Below are 19980 nucleotides of genomic sequence, written 5' to 3'. Positions count from 1 at the left end.
AAAAGTAAAACGGAGCGTTTGATGAGGTGCTCGAATTGTCCATAAACAAATATTGAGTAATCTAACGAATTGTCAAAATCAGCTGATACCTATTAAAATATGGCCGCCGTGAGGTAAACAAGCTTCTGTGTGCAGATACATTTACATTATTATCAGCTTTATTACGAAAAGCCTTCTCGAAGAATTGCAACTTAAAGGAGTACGAAGTTTCCTCTCGGAAACGTGAATTTGTTAGTTTCTTTTTTCGATTGTGCAGTGTTGTGCTTAGTGCAGGTAAGTGTCTGAAAAGTGAGTTGTAACACATTATTTTAAATATAGCTGGTACAAGTACCCTTTGAAATTAATATGCATTACTCTATTTCATTTGAATCAAATACATGTAGTATAAAACACGTTTAACTTTAAAAATCCAGAATTCCAGTGAATTCTTATTCGTTTATATTATGACTAAACATACGTAGGTATTCCACTGATCTAACCGAGTTTTATTTTAATGATTTATTGTTTTCTTTTATTAGCTATCTTATTTCCTATTCAAATTTAGCCTTACATATACAGGGTTTTTCTTAAATAATATAAAATATTGTAGTGGGCGCTTCATTAAAAGACGAAAAGTTCCTATACTATGTGTGATAAGTATTGTCGTTAATGAGGTACAGAGAGCTGAATAGGGTATTTGAATTTTTCAAATGTCAGAAAGTAAAATATTCAATTAAAATTGAAAAAATAATATCTAAATATTTAATTAAGAATAGCAAAAATTTCAAATTTTTAACTACATAAGAAAACGATTCTCATTAGTTGTGACGTCATAGGCTTCATAAAAACATTAACCAGTTGTCTACTTGATCACGAGGTTATCGTCGCCGGTAACGTAGCGGGTGCTGTTATATTACAGTTTTTATTTATTAGTTACGTTTAAATAAAACATTCTTCTATGTATTGATGAGTTTGTAGCGTACGATTCCGCTTGGGTTATACAACAGCTGCATAACGGTTTCGTCCGCTAAATGCGACTATTTGGTTTGTTCTTGGCAGCTGCACTGGAACTGTACTGAACTGGACCAGTGCAAGCCAGTTCATTAGTGTATAGAATTAGTTCGATCGTATACAAAGAACGATATAGTGCAGAGATCAATGTAGCATTTGTTGATTGTTGTACTTGAGGTTATTTGGTGTGATCCAGGCCTTGTAGTATTAATAATAATGGAAATCGATTTAGTACTTTTTGATATTTTACATTCGTCCGTTGACGAAGATGTAGTGCCATTGTTTTCAGATTACACTTATTGCACTGTCTTGGCTGAACTGACTCTAGACTCAGTGCAGTACAGTGAATTGAGTAAACTAGTACTCTTGCACTGCTACTAAGAACAGCGACACTAGCACTGGTTCTGCTACAAAAAACGCTTTAGTGTACACTTCCTGAAATAGTTCTGTCAGTGCAGAACAAAGAACAAACCTATTATTTATCTTGACAACTGACATTGATGTGTGTGTGTGTGTGTGTGTGTGTGTGTGTAATTTTATTACACTAGCGTCTCGATTGGTAAGTGGCAGAACTAAATTTGTGTTGCTGAAATTTAAAAGCAAGTCGACCTTCTTTTTGGGTAAGTTCTATGATCTGGACCATACTAGTACTCTTTTTTAATAAAAATCTGGAGCGTTTGAGCTCAAAATGTTAAAATGATTTTAACACAACCAGTATAAGTTTTAATGTAAAACATAAATAAATTTTTGATGTTTGGTTGAGAAGCCAATCACCACTAAACTTCTTTGTGTCTTTTGCATTTGAAAAATATATATTTTCTAGATATTTTGGTGAGAAACATTTTCAGGCGTCAAAAGATGCCTGCTTTTTGCTGTGTAATAAATTGTAGTTCTAATTCAAAAAGAGACAAAGTGAAGTTTTTTCGCATTCCAAAAATTCTTAGCTTCAAACACAGGACGGACCTGAATGAATTATCTGCTGTAAGGAAGAGAAGATGGCTTGACGCAATAAATCGAGAAGATTTTACAGAAGACAGATTGAAAAATGCTCGAATTTGTTCGAAACATTTCATAACAGGTAAAATTTCATTAGAGGGGAAAGTGTTCCATTGTGAAACACTTTTTGTTGACCGAATCCAAATGCTACTCTCAAAGTTCAGCTAGGGAGAGTCTTGTAGTTGTTTCATACTCCCCTAAGTTTTAGAGCGTTTTTTTATACGTAGTATCGATTTTTCGAGAATGCCGAGCCCAAATCTGACCGAGTAATGTGACAATGGAAAATGGGTCAATCACTTCAATCCGGAATCAAAACGATCATCATCTGATTTCAGCAGGGGAACCACGACTGAAACGTCCAAAGGCACAACAGTTGGGAAGGTTATAGCTTCAGTATGGAATATTGTTCATCGACTATTTCCAAAATGGAAAAACAATCAAGGAAAAACTGCTTCATATGTCGAAGAAAAAACCACCAAGACAATGCACCGAATCACAAGTCGATGGCAACGATAAATTGAGGAATTATACTTCGAAATTGCTTCCTCATCCACCGTATAGTTCAGATCTGGCCTCCAGTGATTACTGATCTCAAAAAAATGCTCGCCGTTAAGAAATTCGGATCAAATGAGAAACAATTGCTGAAACTGAAGACTATTTTGAGGCAAAAGACAAATTCTTCTACAAACACAGCATTGAGGAGTTAGAGAAGTTTTGGAATGATTGTATTGCTATTGAAGGAGATTATATTGATGAATAAAATCGATTTTTTGTTTTACTTAGTTAGTCTTATTGAATGACTTGTTATTAAAAACTAAGAAGGGATTTGATTTGCAAAATTTTACCTTATTGTTACTTTGGATGCCTTTGCTGAACTGAAACGCTACACTAAACAGACGCCGTCGTCTATTGTAAAGTATTTTTAGGCGGGGAATTAGATATTTAACTGAGCTATCACGAGATGGCGGAAGATATACGTCGGTTGGTCAATTAAATTAGATTGTTTCACTATAGAACACTCTCCTTTAGTTCCAACAAAGCAGATTCATTTAGCTTTCCTATTCCAATAAAACATAGTTATAAGAGGGCCGTTTTTTTTCAACCTCCGATTGCTCCGTGCAGACGGAGCTCTCCCACTACACACTCCGCCATTGTTGACATTCAGGCGTCAGTCGGCGTTGTGCTACTGCCACGTAAACATGTTCGCCATTATTGATGCTCCCGCCAAGTGTGATTCGTTTTCTACAGGCTCAAGGCTAAAGTGCTGCAGAAATCCATCGAAGAATAAATCGTATGTATGGGGAAAAACTTCATGATTGATGATGTCGAAAGTTTAAAGATGGTCGTAATTATGATGAAGGGGACCAAGGACGCAAATCTGTCGTTTCAGATGACCTGGTTCAACGAGTTGACAGAATGCTTTGTGTGCGGCATTTCCAAAAGTTTTAAGGTATGTTTTGTACTCTTTGAGGAAGGTATTGAAAAGCTTGTCCACAGATATGTTTCAATCTCTTCGGCGATTATGTCGAAAAGTAAATGTATGTGTACCAATCTTTTGAACTTATCCATCGGAGTTTGCAAAAAAACGGTACTCGTATTTATTTTTTGGATAGCAAGATTTAAAAATTGTTGTTAGGGAATTAATCACCCCTTGAAGAACAAAAATTACGGAGATTAAAAATTTATTATAGGTAAACCTGCGAGTTTAGAGGATAGCTTGAATCTAGATTGGGTACCTTCAGTTAATATGGGTTATTTATTAGGAGATTTATCTACAAATGTAGATTCTGGACAGAGGAAAAATAAAAAGAAAGTTAAAATACAAAATAAAGTAAGTTCGCATTATAACTTTGAACAACATCTTGAAAAATTAATAGAACGAGATAATTTTTTTCCAGACTGAAGTGGTACCAAGTTTAGCAGATCAACAAATGGAAACCGATGAACAGAAAAATCAAATCGAAGAGAACAATTTATTCAAAAATCAGATCTGTCAAACTGACATTGATGCTGAAGAATTAAGTTTGTTATTTGTTAAAATCAGTACATATGAAGATACAATTAAAACGTTGAGGGAAAGGGCGATGTGTGTCGAAAATTTAGAAAACGACGACGATAAAATTAAATATTATACAGGATTACCCAATTATAAACTTTTCCAAATTATCTTGGAACTTACAAAATCATACATACAAGGGAATGTAAGTTTACCAGCGGAGGATCAAATTTTACTTACCCTCGTTAAAATTAGATTAAATCTGGATTTCGAAGATATCGGTTATAGATTTTTTGTGCATCCAACAACTGCTTCTTCCTGTTTCGAAAACGTTATTCACATAATGGCGAGAAGATTCAAAAATTTAATTGTGTGGCCAAAGAGGTCGGTGCTACAGAAAACAACGCCTCATTGCTTCAAACAGTCTTTTCATAATAAAACCATTGTGATTATAGATTGTTTGGAAATGAAATGCGAAAGACCATTTCACTTGAGGACACCAGTTGGAGCGTGGTCGAATTACAAGCATTCGGAAACAGTGAAGTATTTAATCGGAATAACACCGCGAGGTTCCATCTGTTTTATCACCGAAGGCTGGGCAGGCAGACCATCAATTAAACTATTAACACAAAACCCATCATTCTTGAATAATTTGTATCCTGGTGATATTGTTATGGCCGATAGGGGCTTATTAACGAAAGAATTTGTCGAAATGTTCAATGCTACGGTGAAAATTCCTGCATTCACCAGAGGTGAAAATCAGTTGGATGCAATAGATTTGGAGGAAACTGAAGGAATCGGACAAGTTCGTGATCACGTAGAAAGAATAATTGGCGCAGTTCAACGAAAATTCCGCATCTTAGATGGAAAGTTACCCGTAACTTGTTCTGAAGGAGATGAAGATAAAATTTTATTGGATGAGATCGTTTTAGTCGCAAGTGCTCTAATCAATCTCTGTCCCCCGATTATTCCGGATTAATCTGGTTTGAACCTTATATTGACCCAATTGTTTTCGTCGACAGATCGATCATCTTCAGTCACCAAAAAAGATTTTCGAAAAATATTATTATTTCATTTGATTATTATTATTTGAAAAAACGTTGAATAAAATACGTGATATATACAGCTATAAAGAACTTTTATTTGCCTTTTTATATGTAAATAGCAAGCAAAAGGGGTGTAGATAAGTGTAGACATTGATCTTGAACTTTTATAGGTTGTAGTGTTCGAGAAAAACATGCCTTGGTAACTAATCCCACAGGATGGCACTTCTCCATAGGAAGGAGACATTCTGGAGATCTGCAGGCGAACTCGGTGTTCATGAACTAGGTCTGCCTGTCGAGGAGGTGTTGCAAAAATTGCAGCTCGGCCAGCACAAGTTGTTATTAATCTTGAACTTCTGTAGGTCATAGTCTTCGAGAGAGACGTGCCTTGGTAACTGATTCCACAGGATTGCATTTCTCCATACATCGGAGACATTCTAGAAGTCTGCAGGCGAACTCGGTGCTCATTAACCACGTCTGCCTGTCGAGGAGGTGTTGCAAATATTGCAGAATTATGCTAACCAGCTCGGCCAGCACAAGAGGTTATTGATCTTGAACTTCTGTAGGTCATAGTCTTCGGGAGAGACGTGCCTTGGTAGCTGATTCCACAGGATTGCACTTCTCCATAGAAAAGAGACATTCTGGAGATCTGCAGGCGAACTCGGTGTTCATGAACTAAGTCTGCCTATCGAGGAGGTGTTGCAAAAATTGCTCGGCAAGCACAAAAGGATATTGATCTTGAATTTCTGTAGGTTGTTGTCTTCGGGAAAAACACGCCTTGGTAGCTAATCCCACAGGATTGCACTTCTCCATAGATCGGAGACATTCTGGAAGTCTGCAGGCGAACTCGGTATTCATGAACCGAAAAATTCTCCAAAGATGAAGGAATCTTGTTGTGGAGTGTATAGCTTTTTAGTCTTGAAGTGAGCTCCAAGTTTTTGTGAAACTGCCTTAGCTAATTCGGCTTCGTCTTCAACAATTAACAAGCAAATTTATGGTTGTTGTGATGTACAGAGAGGACAAAATCCTAAGTTCCACTGTAAAAACTAATTTAGATCGCTTCCACCCAGCTCAAGAATGTTTTATAGTGGTGATCTGTCGCTACCATGTGGATTTAGGAGCGGTTGGTTTGAACGACGACACCAGCGTGATATAGTTGGTTGAAACTATGGATCGAGCTTGTAGTTTTATCGAGTAGATCGTTGATGTATAGGAGAAAGAGAGTAGGTGTCAAGATGGAACACCAGAGTTGATCTGGTGTTCCAGATTTCGAAGATAGGCATGCCAAATCCTACGATATGTCCAGTGAGATCACTCTGGATTCTGGATTCAAGTTACAAGAAAAAAAATCTTAAACAGTTATGTTTGGAAATTGTAAATAATGAGCAGACTAAAAACTGAAAAATGGCAGTTATTTATACGATTAAAGAAGACGAGAAAATTTGGAAATTGGATAATATTACTAATAAAATGATCGCGAATATTGGTCGCAACAGTTCATCTTCTAGTTTGGATATGTAAGAACTAGCTCTAATAATACTACTACTAATTATTTTTATTGAACATAAAAATATTTAAAAATCAAAATTTCAACCCTCACACCTACATAACTTGTATAAAATAATGTTATTACTATACCTTATAAAAAAAATAAATAAAAATATTTTTTACCTGAAGTTCTTTGGAAGTAATAAGCAGGTTAATCTTGATGAAAATATAATACTCGAGATATAATTTAACTGTCTACTAAAAGAAGTAAAACACTTATGAGTTAAGAATGATTTATTATTCTAATACTCTCTCATAAATTAAAATATACTATAAGTAACTGAAACTTTCTAAATAAGTGTGAACAAATTGTATTCTTGTAAATAAAAAGTATGTAAAATGTTTTTTTTCTATTTTTGTACTTATGTTGAGTATATTTTGTTTTTTAGGATACAAATACACATATTTTATTACAATTTTCCGCTTTTCAATAATAAATATTCAAAAAATGCAACAATAGACTTAGAAAAATATGACGCAAATAAAAATCTGATTTAAAAACACTAAAAACCTAAGATACAAATTGAGAAAACTAGAAGGAATTATTTAGAAAAACAAAATAAATTAGTATCAAAAACAAACAGAAATAAATATTATTACATTAATTTATCAGTATTTTTTGAAACATCTGGTATAGTACAATCAATATTTCATAAATACGTACGGCACACATACCAAATTAACTAATGTAAAATAGTGTTTACTCCCTGTATAAAATTCAAAAACATCTAACAAACCGTCAGTCCACGTGGACTCATCTATTCACTATTTCCCAATGAAAACATTTAATTTCTTTGAAATATACCAGTCAAACAGTCTGCGATGAGCAGTGGCGTGGCTAGGTGAGGTTAATTCAACTCATAAATTTCTTTAAATAAATTGAGATATGGCGTTCTTTAGACCATGGGCGAATGAAGACAATGAAATTGCAGATTGTGATGAGAGTGAAGATTTAGATATTCAATATTTAAGAAATTAATCAATATCCCATATTGCTTACTCCCCGTATAAAATTCGGTAAACATCTAACGAACCGTCAGTCTACGTGGACTCGTCATCTCCAGTGTTTACCAATGAAAACATCGAATCGTAAATATAAATGTATTTCTATTGGTCGTTGCTATCGGAAGGTGTATGTACACAATTTCTTTGAAATATTCTTGTCAAACAGTCTGCGATAAACAGTAGCGTGGCTTGGTGAGATTCATTCAATTCACAAATTTCTTTAAATAAATAAAAATATGGCGTTCTTTAGACCATGGGGGAATGAAGACAATGAAATTGCAGATTGTGATGAGAGTGAAGATTTAGATATTTAAGAAACTAATCTCAAACGGTCAAAAATGTCTGACATTAAAAATACTATTACACTAATTTATCAGTATTTTTTTGAAACTTCTGGTATAGTTCTTCCAATATCAATTGCAGAAAACAGTTATACGAGGAATAATCAATATTTCATAAATACGCACGGTACCCATGCCAAATTAACAAATGAAAAATAATATTTAAACCCTGTATAAAATACGGTAAATATCCAACGAACCGTCAGTCCACGTGGACTCGTCATCTCCACCAATGAAAACATCGAATCATAAACAGAAATGCATTTATTGCCGAAACTGTCGGAAAGCGTATGTAGACAATTTTTTCGAAATATTCTTATCAAATAGTGACCGATAAACAGTGGCGTGGCTTGGGAGATTAATTTAATTCATAAATTTCTTTAAATAAATAAAAATATGGCGTTCTTTAGATTATGGACATATAAAGTAAGTCGTTTTAAACCTCTAACCCTGAGTTATGTTGGGCAGTCTTCTGCATATAGTGTAAACCAATTTGTGTCGAAAAATATTTTATTTATGCTTTTGAGGAGTGTTTCAATTATCAATAAACGCTTCAATCATAGTTTTGGTTCTGTTTAGAGAATGCTTCACGCGAGGGTGAGTTTGTCAAGATATAATAAATAATTCAAATGAATATTTCGACTAAATTGTATCACAAAATTATTTTTGTACCACACGCATTGTAGCCGAACTCACAAAAGTAATCAAGTCTTTAATATCAAGATAATCACAAATTTTCATAATAATTTCTAGAGGTAAAACACTTAAAAAACTTTTTTCTTTCACCACACAATAGACACTGTTCGATAAAATATGTCGGATTTTACCTTTGTACATACCCATTTTTATAAGTCTCTTGATATTCCCATATTTTGGAAATACTTTAATATAAGCCTCAATATCTCGACATAAAGCCGATATTTCTTCATTATATAAATATTTATATAATCTAGTATCGTCAAATAGAGCATTTAAAAGTTTATATTGAGAAATCGATGTATCACCTAAGTAATAATTGTCCATTTCTTCTAAATCTTGTTTGCATTGACGCCAAAATTCACTTAATTCCTCGATAAAATGAGAATTTTTCGGAAAGGAAACCGGTAAATTACGATTACGTAACGTTATGAATTTAATAATAATTTCAGCGGCTGTTTTATACTTTTTGATATCGGAAACAGAATCGTACTGATATAAAGCTGTAGGTAATAACTCCAAAAGTCGACAATTTCCATTAGATTTCACATCAAATTTCGCCAGATTTTGTATTAGAATATTTAAAGTACAAGGATTTGCAGAGCGCGCGGCAAAATCCAAAACGCTATAATTCTTATTTGTAGTAGTAGCATTCACGTCAGCTCCATGATCGATCAAATAGAGCGCTAATTTAGGATGATTATTTCGAACTGCAGCATGCAGAAGACTATACCCTTGTTCAGTTTGGAAATTCACATCCGCCCCTTTGCTTATAAAATAATCTAGTATTTCAATATTTCCTGAATCAGCCGCTAGATGTAATGGGCTGTAATGTCTGCATTTTCCAGTTAATTTACATTCAGCGCCAGCTTCATATAGAAGTTTCAACATTTCTACCGGACCATAACGTGCTGCTAAATGAAGAGGAGTCAATCCGGAGAAATTTCTTCTATTTATTACAGCTCCTTTTCGTATTAGTAAATCTGTTATTGTTTTAAAACTAAATCCAACGGAAAAATGTAAAGGGCTATTACCGTATCTGTCGATTTTGTTAACATTAGCTCCATGGTTAATAAGGAATCTAAAAGCACGTATTTGCCCGTTGATAATGGAACTAAACAGAGGGGTTGTCTCGCATCTATCGTTGAGGTTAGTATCTACCCCTTCTTCAAATAGATATTCCAAGAATTCAATCCGATCATATCGAGCTGCTAAATGGATAGAATGACTTCCGAAAACTGTTCTTTGGTTTATATCAACACCATATTCAAGCAATAGCTTGAAAATGTCTAATGCTCCGATACACACGGAGTGATGGATGGGATAAAATTCTTTATCTGGATTTTCAGGACTGGCTCCTTGGTCTAAAAGTAATCTAACCATTTTTATATTTTCCATCATAATCGCCCAGGATAACAGAGAATAATCCTTGCATTTTTTCTGGTTGATATTAACGGACTTTAACAAATGTAAAACTAATTTTTCATTATCGTCTTCTATTGCTGTATAAAGTAGACAACAGTCGCACGCCATTCCTTTGTTTTTTCCTACAAATTAAAAATATTATAAGAATTATTACATTTAATAATATGTTAATAATGATTATTTTAAAGTGGCTTTAGCTCCACCACTCGTAGGCGCATTTGGAAATTGAAAAAGCAAAATTTATGTACGATAATCAAATTATTCAACAAATTCTTTATTTCACGATCATTAGTTTATCTCTACAATTAAGTCGTGGGGGAGAGTAGAAACCTTATTATGAAAAAATACCTGCTGTGGTGGTTTTTAACCTCAAAGATCATAAAGACTAATATGAACTGAGTTGAACTGACGCGAGGACAAGGTTGATACAAACTAAAATTATGTTCGTAATAGAAAACCCCTCAACTAGATAAATTGTGATCCTTCTAGTTGGGGGTTAAGATGATAATAGAAGAAAAAACCACCGTTTCACCAAGATAATGCACTAATGGCAATTGGATGTATTAAATTGAAGGTATAGTCCAGATCTAGCCCCCAATGGCTACTGACTATTCGCTGATCTCAAAAAAATGCTCGTCGGTAAGAAATTCAGTACAAATGAAGAAGCAATTGCTGAAACTGAAGGAGATTACATCGAAAAATTAAAAACTATGTAAACACTGATTAAAATTTCATTGTGAATTCCAATAATTGTCCTGTTAATTAATAAAGAAGACAAGTTGATAAATTTATGAACGATAATCAAATTATTCAATAAATTCTTTATTTCACTAGTTCATCGCTCCAATTAAGTCGTGGGGGAGAGTAGAAACCTTGTTATGAAAAAATAGCTGCTGTGGTGGTTTTTAACCTCAAAGATCATAAAGACTAATATGAACTGAGTTGAACTGACGCGAGGACAAGGTTGATACAAACCAAAATCATGTTCTAATAGTTTTAAGCAATCATGAATTAGTTATTGTACATTCAGAAATTTACGTAAACAATAAAGAGTAATAAAAATTGAACAAAGAAGGTGTAAAGAATATAGTAAGTATTTGATATAGTTGTAACTAATAGATTTTTACGTATTGAACTTCACCGTACATTGTTATACAGATCAAAACGTTAGTGAAGTTAATATGATATGTAAGTGTAATTCAAAACTCAGTGATCTTGAAGATTTTTTATAAACTTGATATTGTTTGAAAGAACTTTTGTCAAGAAATGCAAAATATATAAATTCTAAATAATTTAATTAGCAACATGAATGCTAGCGGGCGTTATTCTTTATATTTTAGAAATTGTGATTTCTCTTGGAAAAATTTAAGCATAAAAGTTGAAATTGGTCTTTCAAAACAAGATTAATATAACATTAAAAAAGTGAAAGTCGTTCGATTCGACTTGACTATTTCTTTGGTACTATATGGTAACCAAGGTCTGAAGATGGACCTAGAAGGTGGCCATAGGTACTTCGTAATTAAACAACGCAACCCCATCGACTGTAGGGCTCGTTAAATTCGTTTTGACCAATACTTTGATACTTTATGGTAACCAGGGTCTGATAATGAACTTCTAAGACGGCCATAGGAACTTCGTAATTAAAAAAGGCAACCCCATCGAGTGTAGGGCTCGTTAAATTCGTCTTGACCAATATTTTGATACTTTATGGTAACCAGGGTCTGAAAATGGACCTAGAAGATGGCCATAGGTACTTCGTAATTAAACGACGCAACCCCATCGAGTGTAGGGCTCGTTAAATTCGTCTTGACTAATACTTTGATACTTTATGGTAACCAGGGTCTGAAGATGGACCTAGAAGGTGGCCATAGGTACTTCGTAATTAAACAACGCAACCCCATCGACTGTAGGGCTCGTTAAATTCGTTTTGACCAATACTTTGATACTTTATGGTAACCAGGGTCTGATAATGGACCTATAAGATGGCCATAGGAACTTCGTAATTAAAAAAGGCAACCCCATCGAGTGTAGGGCTCGTTAAATTCGTCTTGACCAATACTTTGATACTTTATGGTAACCAGGGTCTGATAATGAACCTATAAGATGGCCATAGGTACTTCGTAATTAAACAATGCAACCCCATCGAGTGTAGGGCTCGTTAAATTCGTCTTGACTAATACTTTGATACTTTATGGTAACCAGGGTATGAAAATGGACCTAGAAGGTGGCCATAGGTACTTCGTAATTAAACAACGCAACCCCATCGACTGTAGGGCTCGTTAAATTCGTTTTGACCAATACTTTGATACTTTATGGTAACCAGGGTCTGATAATGGACCTATAAGATGGCCATAGGAACTTCGTAATTAAAAAAGGCAACCCCATCGAGTGTAGGGCTCGTTAAATTCGTCTTGACCAATACTTTGATACTTTATGGTAACCAGGGTCTGATAATGAACCTATAAGATGGCCATAGGTACTTCGTAATTAAACAATGCAACCCCATCGAGTGTAGGGCTCGTTAAATTCGTCTTGACTAATACTTTGATACTTTATGGTAACCAGGGTATGAAAATGGACCTAGAAGGTGGCCATAGGTACTTCGTAATTAAACAACGCAACCCCATCGACTGTAGGGCTCGTTAAATTCGTTTTGACCAATACTTTGATACTTTATGGTAACCAGGGTCTGATAATGGACCTATAAGATGGCCATAGGAACTTCGTAATTAAAAAAGGCAACCCCATCGAGTGTAGGGCTCGTTAAATTCGTCTTGACCAATACTTTGATACTTTATGGTAACCAGGGTCTGATAATGAACCTATAAGATGGCCATAGGTACTTCGTAATTAAACAATGCAACCCCATCGAGTGTAGGGCTCGTTAAATTCGTCTTGACTAATACTTTGATACTTTATGGTAACCAGGGTCTGAAAATGGACCTAGAAGGTGGCCATAGGAACTTCGTAATTAAACAACGCAACCCCATCGAGTTTTGGGCTCTCATTGACGAGAATATGCAACAAATTTAAGAAAAAAAAATCGTTCCGTTTGCTATGAATGTGGATTATGTTTGATTGATTAAATAGTTTAACCAATGCAAAGGTGAGCGCAATCCGAGGGCTGAATGGTATAAGGGAATATAACCATTCCATCTCGCTAACGTTGCACCTCAGGGTACAAGAGCGAATCCTGTTGTACTGATATAATAATAGTTTTTGAAAAATGCAAGAAATCATGAAAATAAAACTCTAGTAACTAATGCAAAAGGAAATTATGCATATCTACTAGTAGTTTATCGCGGGTTTCGAATATCAATCATACATGAGAATAATTGGAAAGACGCGTAATGAAAAAAAAAAACTTACTGTAACTTTATTCCAATACTGCAATCGTAATCTAGGTTTTATCGGCAAAAACACTATAATTTTCACTAAACTTAATCGTTCACAACGTCTTCAAACACTATGAAATGAAATAAATTTGAAATCGCTCAAAGAATTTAATACATCTAGAGAAATGTAAAGATGAAGCTTCAACAATATTCAAATTTGAATTACTACAATTTCTTCATATTTAAACTCCTTTTATGCATTTTTCTACTACCTGGCTTCATTAAATTGTCATTGGGTAAATACCTTTAGTTTCAGGTATCACAAATACAAGGGTTCAGGTATTAAATAACCATTCAATGTTTAGTTATTTGTCATTTTATAGTCTATACATTTTCAAGGAATGAGGAACTTAAGTTGTTTTTGATGATCAATATAATAAATCATTAAAGTTATAGGGTACGATTAATTTTGTAAATTGCAGTAGAACGGTAAATTCTACTTTCTACTTCTTTTTAAAATAATTATTTTAAAAAACTGATGATAAAAATGTATAACTTTATTTATAATTCTTGTATAATGTTTACAACTGCAATAAAATGAAGTGAATAAAAGAGAAATGAACGGTAAGTACCTGAGTTTCGATCTATGATAAGATTATATTTCTCGAAATTTCTACTTCTTAGAACTTGTCATTTAGTTTTCTTGTTACACCGTTTTGATTTTAGATCTCTTTTCATACGAAATCAACTTAAAGTAGCAGGTAAAAGTTAACCTTGACTCGGTTTTTATCACATTTTAACTTGACATTGACAATTTGCATAATTATAATAATCAATAGATCGGATAAGGAAAAACCCCCCTAGAAAAACTGTAGTCCTCCTAGTTGGGGGTAGTGAAAATAGTCGAAGAAAAAACCACCTTTTCAACAAGATAATGCACTAATGACAATTGGATGTATTAAATTGAACGTATAGTCCAGATCTAGCCCCTAGTGACTACTGGCTATTCACTGATCTCAAAATAATGCTCGTCGGTAAGAAATTCAGCACAAATGAGGAAGCAATTGCTGAAACTGAAGGAGATTACATCGATTTCTGGCAAAAACATTTTTTAGTTAGTCCCACAACTTATTGATTGCTGTGTTAATAGCATCATGAAAAAAATTATAAAAATCGAATGATCTATGTAAACACTGATTAAAATTTCTTGGTGAATTCCACGAATTACCCTGTAAATTAGTAAAGAAGAGAAGTTGATACTTATTAGTAACCTCCCTCTACTTACGGTAGAAGTATGTAAAGTATGTAAAGTATGACTCACTCTGTATATATTTTTGAAAATCATGTGATTCAAACTTATAACATCTCTTATTATGTTCCTTGATCGATTTGACGCTAATTAAAATTTTAATATTGAATATTTAAAGCTTCCGCTAGGAGAAAGAAATAACGTTTTTGATGCATTATTTAGCTTTCGAGATATTTGAAGATAAAAATTTGAGAACTGTCGCTGTAAAATGGAAGATATATAAAATAAAATGAATTTCAAATGAAACGGAGCCTTATAAACCACTTTATACGAGCCCATATTTACATTTTGTCGGTGATTTGTTTATAATCATTTAATTGTGAAGTATTTCTTCGTTGTTTATGATTGTAGTTTAGTCCCAGTTAGCCCTGTGAGACGCAAGAACGTATTTCATGTTTTAAACCAGGAAATATTGGTTGAAAGTCGTGCTTTAATCTCTAGAAAATGTTCAGGGTGGCTTCGAAAAACTATAACCAGGGAAAATAAACTTATTGTATTGATTAGTTAACGTGATCGACGACTTACTGGCCCAGAGATAGCAGCTCAGATCAATGGATCTAGAGATCTATCTTGGAGTATTTCTACAATGAAAAAGAGATTGGGAGAAGCTGTTTTTTTTGGAGGAAAAAACCTCTTTGAAGACATCAAAATAAAATTAAGAAGTTGTAATGGACTAAAGAACATGAAAATTGGAGTTCATGGAGTCATGACTCAAAGTTTGAGTATTTTGGATATAAAGTGCTTGTGCAAAAGTTCAAGGAAGAACGGATGTTAGATCTATGTGTAATTCCGACCTTAAAACACTGCGGCGATTCAGTAATGCTTCGGGGATGCTTTAGAAGAAGTGCGACTAGAAACCTGGTAGTTTGAAGAATTTATCTTCCAACACAACAACGATTCCAAGAATTCCTCGAATCTGTGCAAAGATTATATGAAAGAATGTGCTCGAAATAATGATTTCTCCATCATAATCACCTGACCTCGACCTGATTGAGTTGTTGTGGAACAAATTGGAATGGGAAGAGTTCTACTTTCACTTCACATCTTTGGACTATCGTGAATAACGAAAGGAACCAAATAGACGACGATTATTTGTAGAAATCTTTACAGAAATGCCAAAATTTTGTACTGAAATAATAAGAGCAGAAATCGATAAATCAAACAATTGATCAATTACAGACTTGAGACTTCAAATCCAAAAATTCGTATCGTAACTAACTGCTCACAAGCTCTTCAGTAAATGATGGATTTACAAACAGGTCAAGGAAGAATGCATATTAGATCTATGTGTAATCCCGACTATAAAACACGATGGCGACTCGGTAATGTTTTAGGGATGCTTTTGAGGAAGGGCGACTGGAAATCTGAAAAAAATTGAAGGTATTTTGATTTACTGAATTTGAATTTACTGAAAATACTAATTTGTCCATCACAATCCCCCGACCTCGATCTGATTGAGTTGTTGGAATATCTTGAAAAACGAATGGAACCAAATAGACGACGATTATTTGTCGAAATAGTTACAGAAATGCCAAATATCAAAGCGAAAAGCAAAATGAATAAAAAATTTAATAATGAACAATTACAGACTCAGCTTGAAACCTCAAATCCAAAAATTATTTTTTGAGTATCGTATCTAAATTCTTACAAGCTTTTCAATGAATGATGGACTTATAAACAGGTCAAAATAGGACAAGATGAAAATGGGCTATTCGCGAATAGCGCGAGATTGAAAAGATGGTATTTTTAGTACCATTTGAAAATGATACTGAGTAATAAATTGATTATTAGTCTGGGCATTGATGAGTTTATATAATTTATTCCATTCCATTCCAAGATGAAAATAGGCAATTCGCGAATTTATTATTAATCTGGGGCTTTTTAACGACCCCATGGGCATTGATGACTTAATATAATTTATTCCATTCCAAGATGAAAATAGGCTATTCGCGAATTGATTATTAATCTGGGGCTTTTTAACGACCCATTGGGCATTGATGAGTTTATATAATTTATTCCATTCCATTCCAAGATGAAAATAGGCGATTCGCGGATTGATTATTAATCTGGGGCTTTTTAACGACCCATTGGGCATTGATGAGTTAATGTAATTTATTCCATTCCATTCCAAGATGAAAATAGGCAATTCGCGAATTGATTATTAATCTGGGGGGTTTTTAACGACCCATTGGGCATTGATGAGTGAATACAATTTATTCCATTCCATTCCAATATGAAAATAGGCTATTCGCGAATTGATTATTAGTCTGGGGCTTTTTAACGACCCATTGGGCATTGATGAGTTAATGTAATTTATTCCATTCGATTCCAAGATGAAAATAGGCAATTCGCGGATTGATTATTAATCTGGGGGGTTTTTAACGACCCAGTGGGCATTGATGAGTGAATACAATTTATTCCATTCCATTCCAATATGAAAATAGGCTATTCGCGAATTGATTATTAGTCTGGTGGGTTTTAACGACCCATTGGGCATTGATGAGTTAATACAATTTATTCCATTCCAAGATGAAAATAGGCTATTCGCGAATTGATTATTAATCTGGGGCTTTTTAACGACCCCATGGGCATTGATGAGTTAATACAATTTATTCCATTCCAAGATGAAAATAGGCTATTCGCGAATTTATTATTAATCTGGGGCTTTTTAACGACCCCATGGGCATTGATGACTTAATATAATTTATTCCATTCCAAGATGAAAATAGGCTATTCGCGAATTTATTATTAATCTGGGGCTTTTTAACGACCCATTGGGTATTGATGAGTTAATATAATTTATTCCAATCGATTCCAAGATGAAAATAGGCAATTCGCGAATTGATTATTAATCTGGGGCTTTTTAACGACCCATTGGGCATTGATGAGTTTATATAATTTATTCCATTCCATTCCAAGATGAAAATAGGCAATTCGCGGATTGATTATAAATCTGGGGGGTTTTTAACGACCCATTGGGCATTGATGAGTTAATATAATTTATTCCATTCCATTCCAAGATGAAAATAGGCGATTCGCGGATTGATTATTAATCTGGGGCTTTTTAACGACCCATTGGGCATTGATGAGTTAATGTAATTTATTCCATTCCATTCCAAGATGAAAATAGGCAATTCGCGGATTGATTATTAATCTGGGGGGTTTTTAACGACCCATTGGGCATTGATGAGTGAATACAATTTATTCCATTCCATTCCAATATGAAAATAGGCTATTCGCGAATTGATTATTAGTCTGGTGGGTTTTAACGACCCATTGGGCATTGATGAGTTAATACAATTTATTCCATTCCAAGATGAAAATAGGCTATTCGCGAATTGATTATTAATCTGGGGCTTTTTAACGACCCCATGGGCATTGATGAGTTAATACAATTTATTCCATTCCAAGATGAAAATAGGCTATTCGCGAATTTATTATTAATCTGGGGCTTTTTAACGACCCCATGGGCATTGATGACTTAATATAATTTATTCCATTCCAAGATGAAAATAGGCTATTCGCGAATTTATTATTAATCTGGGGCTTTTTAACGACCCATTGGGTATTGATGAGTTAATATAATTTATTCCAATCGATTCCAAGATGAAAATAGGCAATTCGCGAATTGATTATTAATCTGGGGCTTTTTAACGACCCATTGGGCATTGATGAGTTTATATAATTTATTCCATTCCATTCCAAGATGAAAATAGGCAATTCGCGGATTGATTATAAATCTGGGGGGTTTTTAACGACCCATTGGGCATTGATGAGTTAATATAATTTATTCCATTCCATTCCAAGATGAAAATAGGCGATTCGCGGATTGATTATTAATCTGGGGCTTTTTAACGACCCATTGGGCATTGATGAGTTAATGTAATTTATTCCATTCCATTCCAAGATGAAAATAGGCAATTCGCGGATTGATTATTAATCTGGGGGGTTTTTAACGACCCATTGGGCATTGATGAGTTAATGTAATTTATTCCATTCCATTCCAAGATGAAAATAGGCAATTCGCGGATTGATTATTAATCTGGGGGGTTTTTAACGACCCATTGGGCATTGATGAGTGAATACAATTTATTCCATTCCATTCCAATATGAAAATAGGCTATTCGCGAATTGATTATTAGTCTGGTGGGTTTTAACGACCCATTGGGCATTGATGAGTTAATACAATTTATTCCATTCCAAGATGAAAATAGGCTATTCGCGAATTGATTATTAATCTGGGGCTTTTTAACGACCCCATGGGCATTGATGAGTTAATGTAATTTATTCCATTCTATTCCAGGATGAAAATAGGCAATTCGCGAATTGATTATTAGTCTGGTGGTTTTTAACGACCCATTGGGCATTGATGAGTTAATATAATTTATTCCATTCGATTCCAAGATGAAAATAGGCTATTCGCGAATTGATTATTAATCTGGCGCTTTTTAACGACCCATTGGGCATTGATGAGTTAATATAATTTATTCCATTCGATTCCAAGATGAAAATAGGCTATTCGCGAATTGATTATTAATCTGGCGCTTTTTAACGACCCATTGGGCATTGATGAATTAATATAATTTATTCCATTCCATTCCATTCCAAGATGAAAATAGGCAATTCGCGAATTGATTCTGGGGCATTAAAGGCTTAATATAATTTACATCGTATTATGGATTTATTGAAACGCTAGTTAAGTACTATATATTTTTAATAACACAATTGTTAATTGACATTATTTTTTTATTTTACAAAATTATACAAGTCCTTTAGACTAAGATAGTTGATGATTTTTAGAATAATTTCTGGTGGTAATCGACTCGAGCTTCTTTCGGTTATTGTACAAACGATACGATCTGATAAACTTCTCCTCGTCCTACCCCTTTCCACGCCATTTTTTATTAGGTTACTAATATCTCCATATTTTTGGAGTAATCTAATATAACTTTGAAAATCTCGACATAAATTCGATATTTCTTCATTATATAAATATTTAGCTAATTGTTTGTCATCAAATAGTGCTTGTAGAAGTTTATATTGTGAAATTGTCGTATTATTGATAAAATAATTGTCCATTTCTTCTAGATCGCGTTTACACTCATACCAAAACTCATTCAATTCTTCCGGTAAAGGAAAGTTTCCTTAATTGGGGAAATTATTGTTCAAAGTTTGACATAAACGTTAGTCGTTTACGTTTGTATTTTTTATTTCTTGAAAGTAACAGAATAATGATTTGCTTGCATCCAAAGTTTATCGTCAATTTAAAGATGTCTTTCTCTATCTCCCTAAAATG

The 19980-nt window shown here is 34.0% G+C and overlaps 2 protein-coding genes across 3 annotated transcripts; one reads left to right on the top strand and one right to left on the bottom strand.

Moving 5' to 3' along the window:
• The first annotated feature begins 54 nt into the window (after nt 1-54).
• LOC130445669 (uncharacterized) lies at nt 55-5115 on the top strand. Of its 2 annotated transcripts, none has more exons than XM_056781434.1 (4): nt 55-273; nt 1814-2068; nt 3678-3817; nt 3885-5115. In XM_056781434.1, exons 2-4 carry the CDS (start codon nt 1849-1851, stop codon nt 4959-4961), a joined length of 1437 nt encoding a protein of 478 aa, XP_056637412.1. In that variant the 5' UTR covers nt 55-273; nt 1814-1848; the 3' UTR covers nt 4962-5115. The 2 variants fall into 2 exon arrangements, with proteins under 2 accessions (XP_056637412.1, XP_056637413.1); XM_056781435.1 differs by having other exon boundaries at nt 109-273; nt 1935-2068; nt 3864-5103.
• Nucleotides 5116-5700: 585 nt separating this feature from the next.
• LOC130445215 (putative ankyrin repeat protein RF_0381) lies at nt 5701-10148 on the bottom strand. Its single transcript, XM_056780763.1, has 2 exons — nt 9082-10148; nt 5701-5860 (listed from the first exon to the last, which is right to left on the bottom strand). Exons 1-2 carry the CDS (start codon nt 10146-10148, stop codon nt 5701-5703), a joined length of 1227 nt encoding a protein of 408 aa, XP_056636741.1.
• Nucleotides 10149-19980: the final 9832 nt, after the last annotated feature.

The sequence above is a fragment of the Diorhabda sublineata genome, chromosome 6, assembly GCF_026230105.1.
Source record: "Diorhabda sublineata isolate icDioSubl1.1 chromosome 6, icDioSubl1.1, whole genome shotgun sequence".
NCBI lineage: Eukaryota > Metazoa > Arthropoda > Insecta > Coleoptera > Chrysomelidae > Diorhabda > Diorhabda sublineata.
This window is presented reverse-complemented; position numbering and strand designations above follow the sequence as displayed.

Bases quoted from the DNA above. Each gene is read 5' to 3' on its own strand.
- LOC130445669 (XM_056781434.1), top strand. From the start codon at position 1,849: ATGCCTGCTTTTTGCTGTGTAATAAATTGTAGTTCTAATTCAAAAAGA. The intron at 2,069-3,677 runs GTAAAATTTCAT...AATTTATTATAG, and splicing joins TTCGAAACATTTCATAACAG to GTAAACCTGCGAGTTTAGAG. The intron at 3,818-3,884 runs GTAAGTTCGCAT...ATTTTTTTCCAG, and splicing joins AAGTTAAAATACAAAATAAA to ACTGAAGTGGTACCAAGTTT.
- LOC130445215 (XM_056780763.1), bottom strand. From the start codon at position 10,148: ATGGCGTGCGACTGTTGTCTACTTTATACAGCAATAGAAGACGATAAT. The intron at 5,861-9,081 runs GTATAAAACAGC...GTTCGCCTGCAG, and splicing joins TCTGTTTCCGATATCAAAAA to ACTTCCAGAATGTCTCCGAT.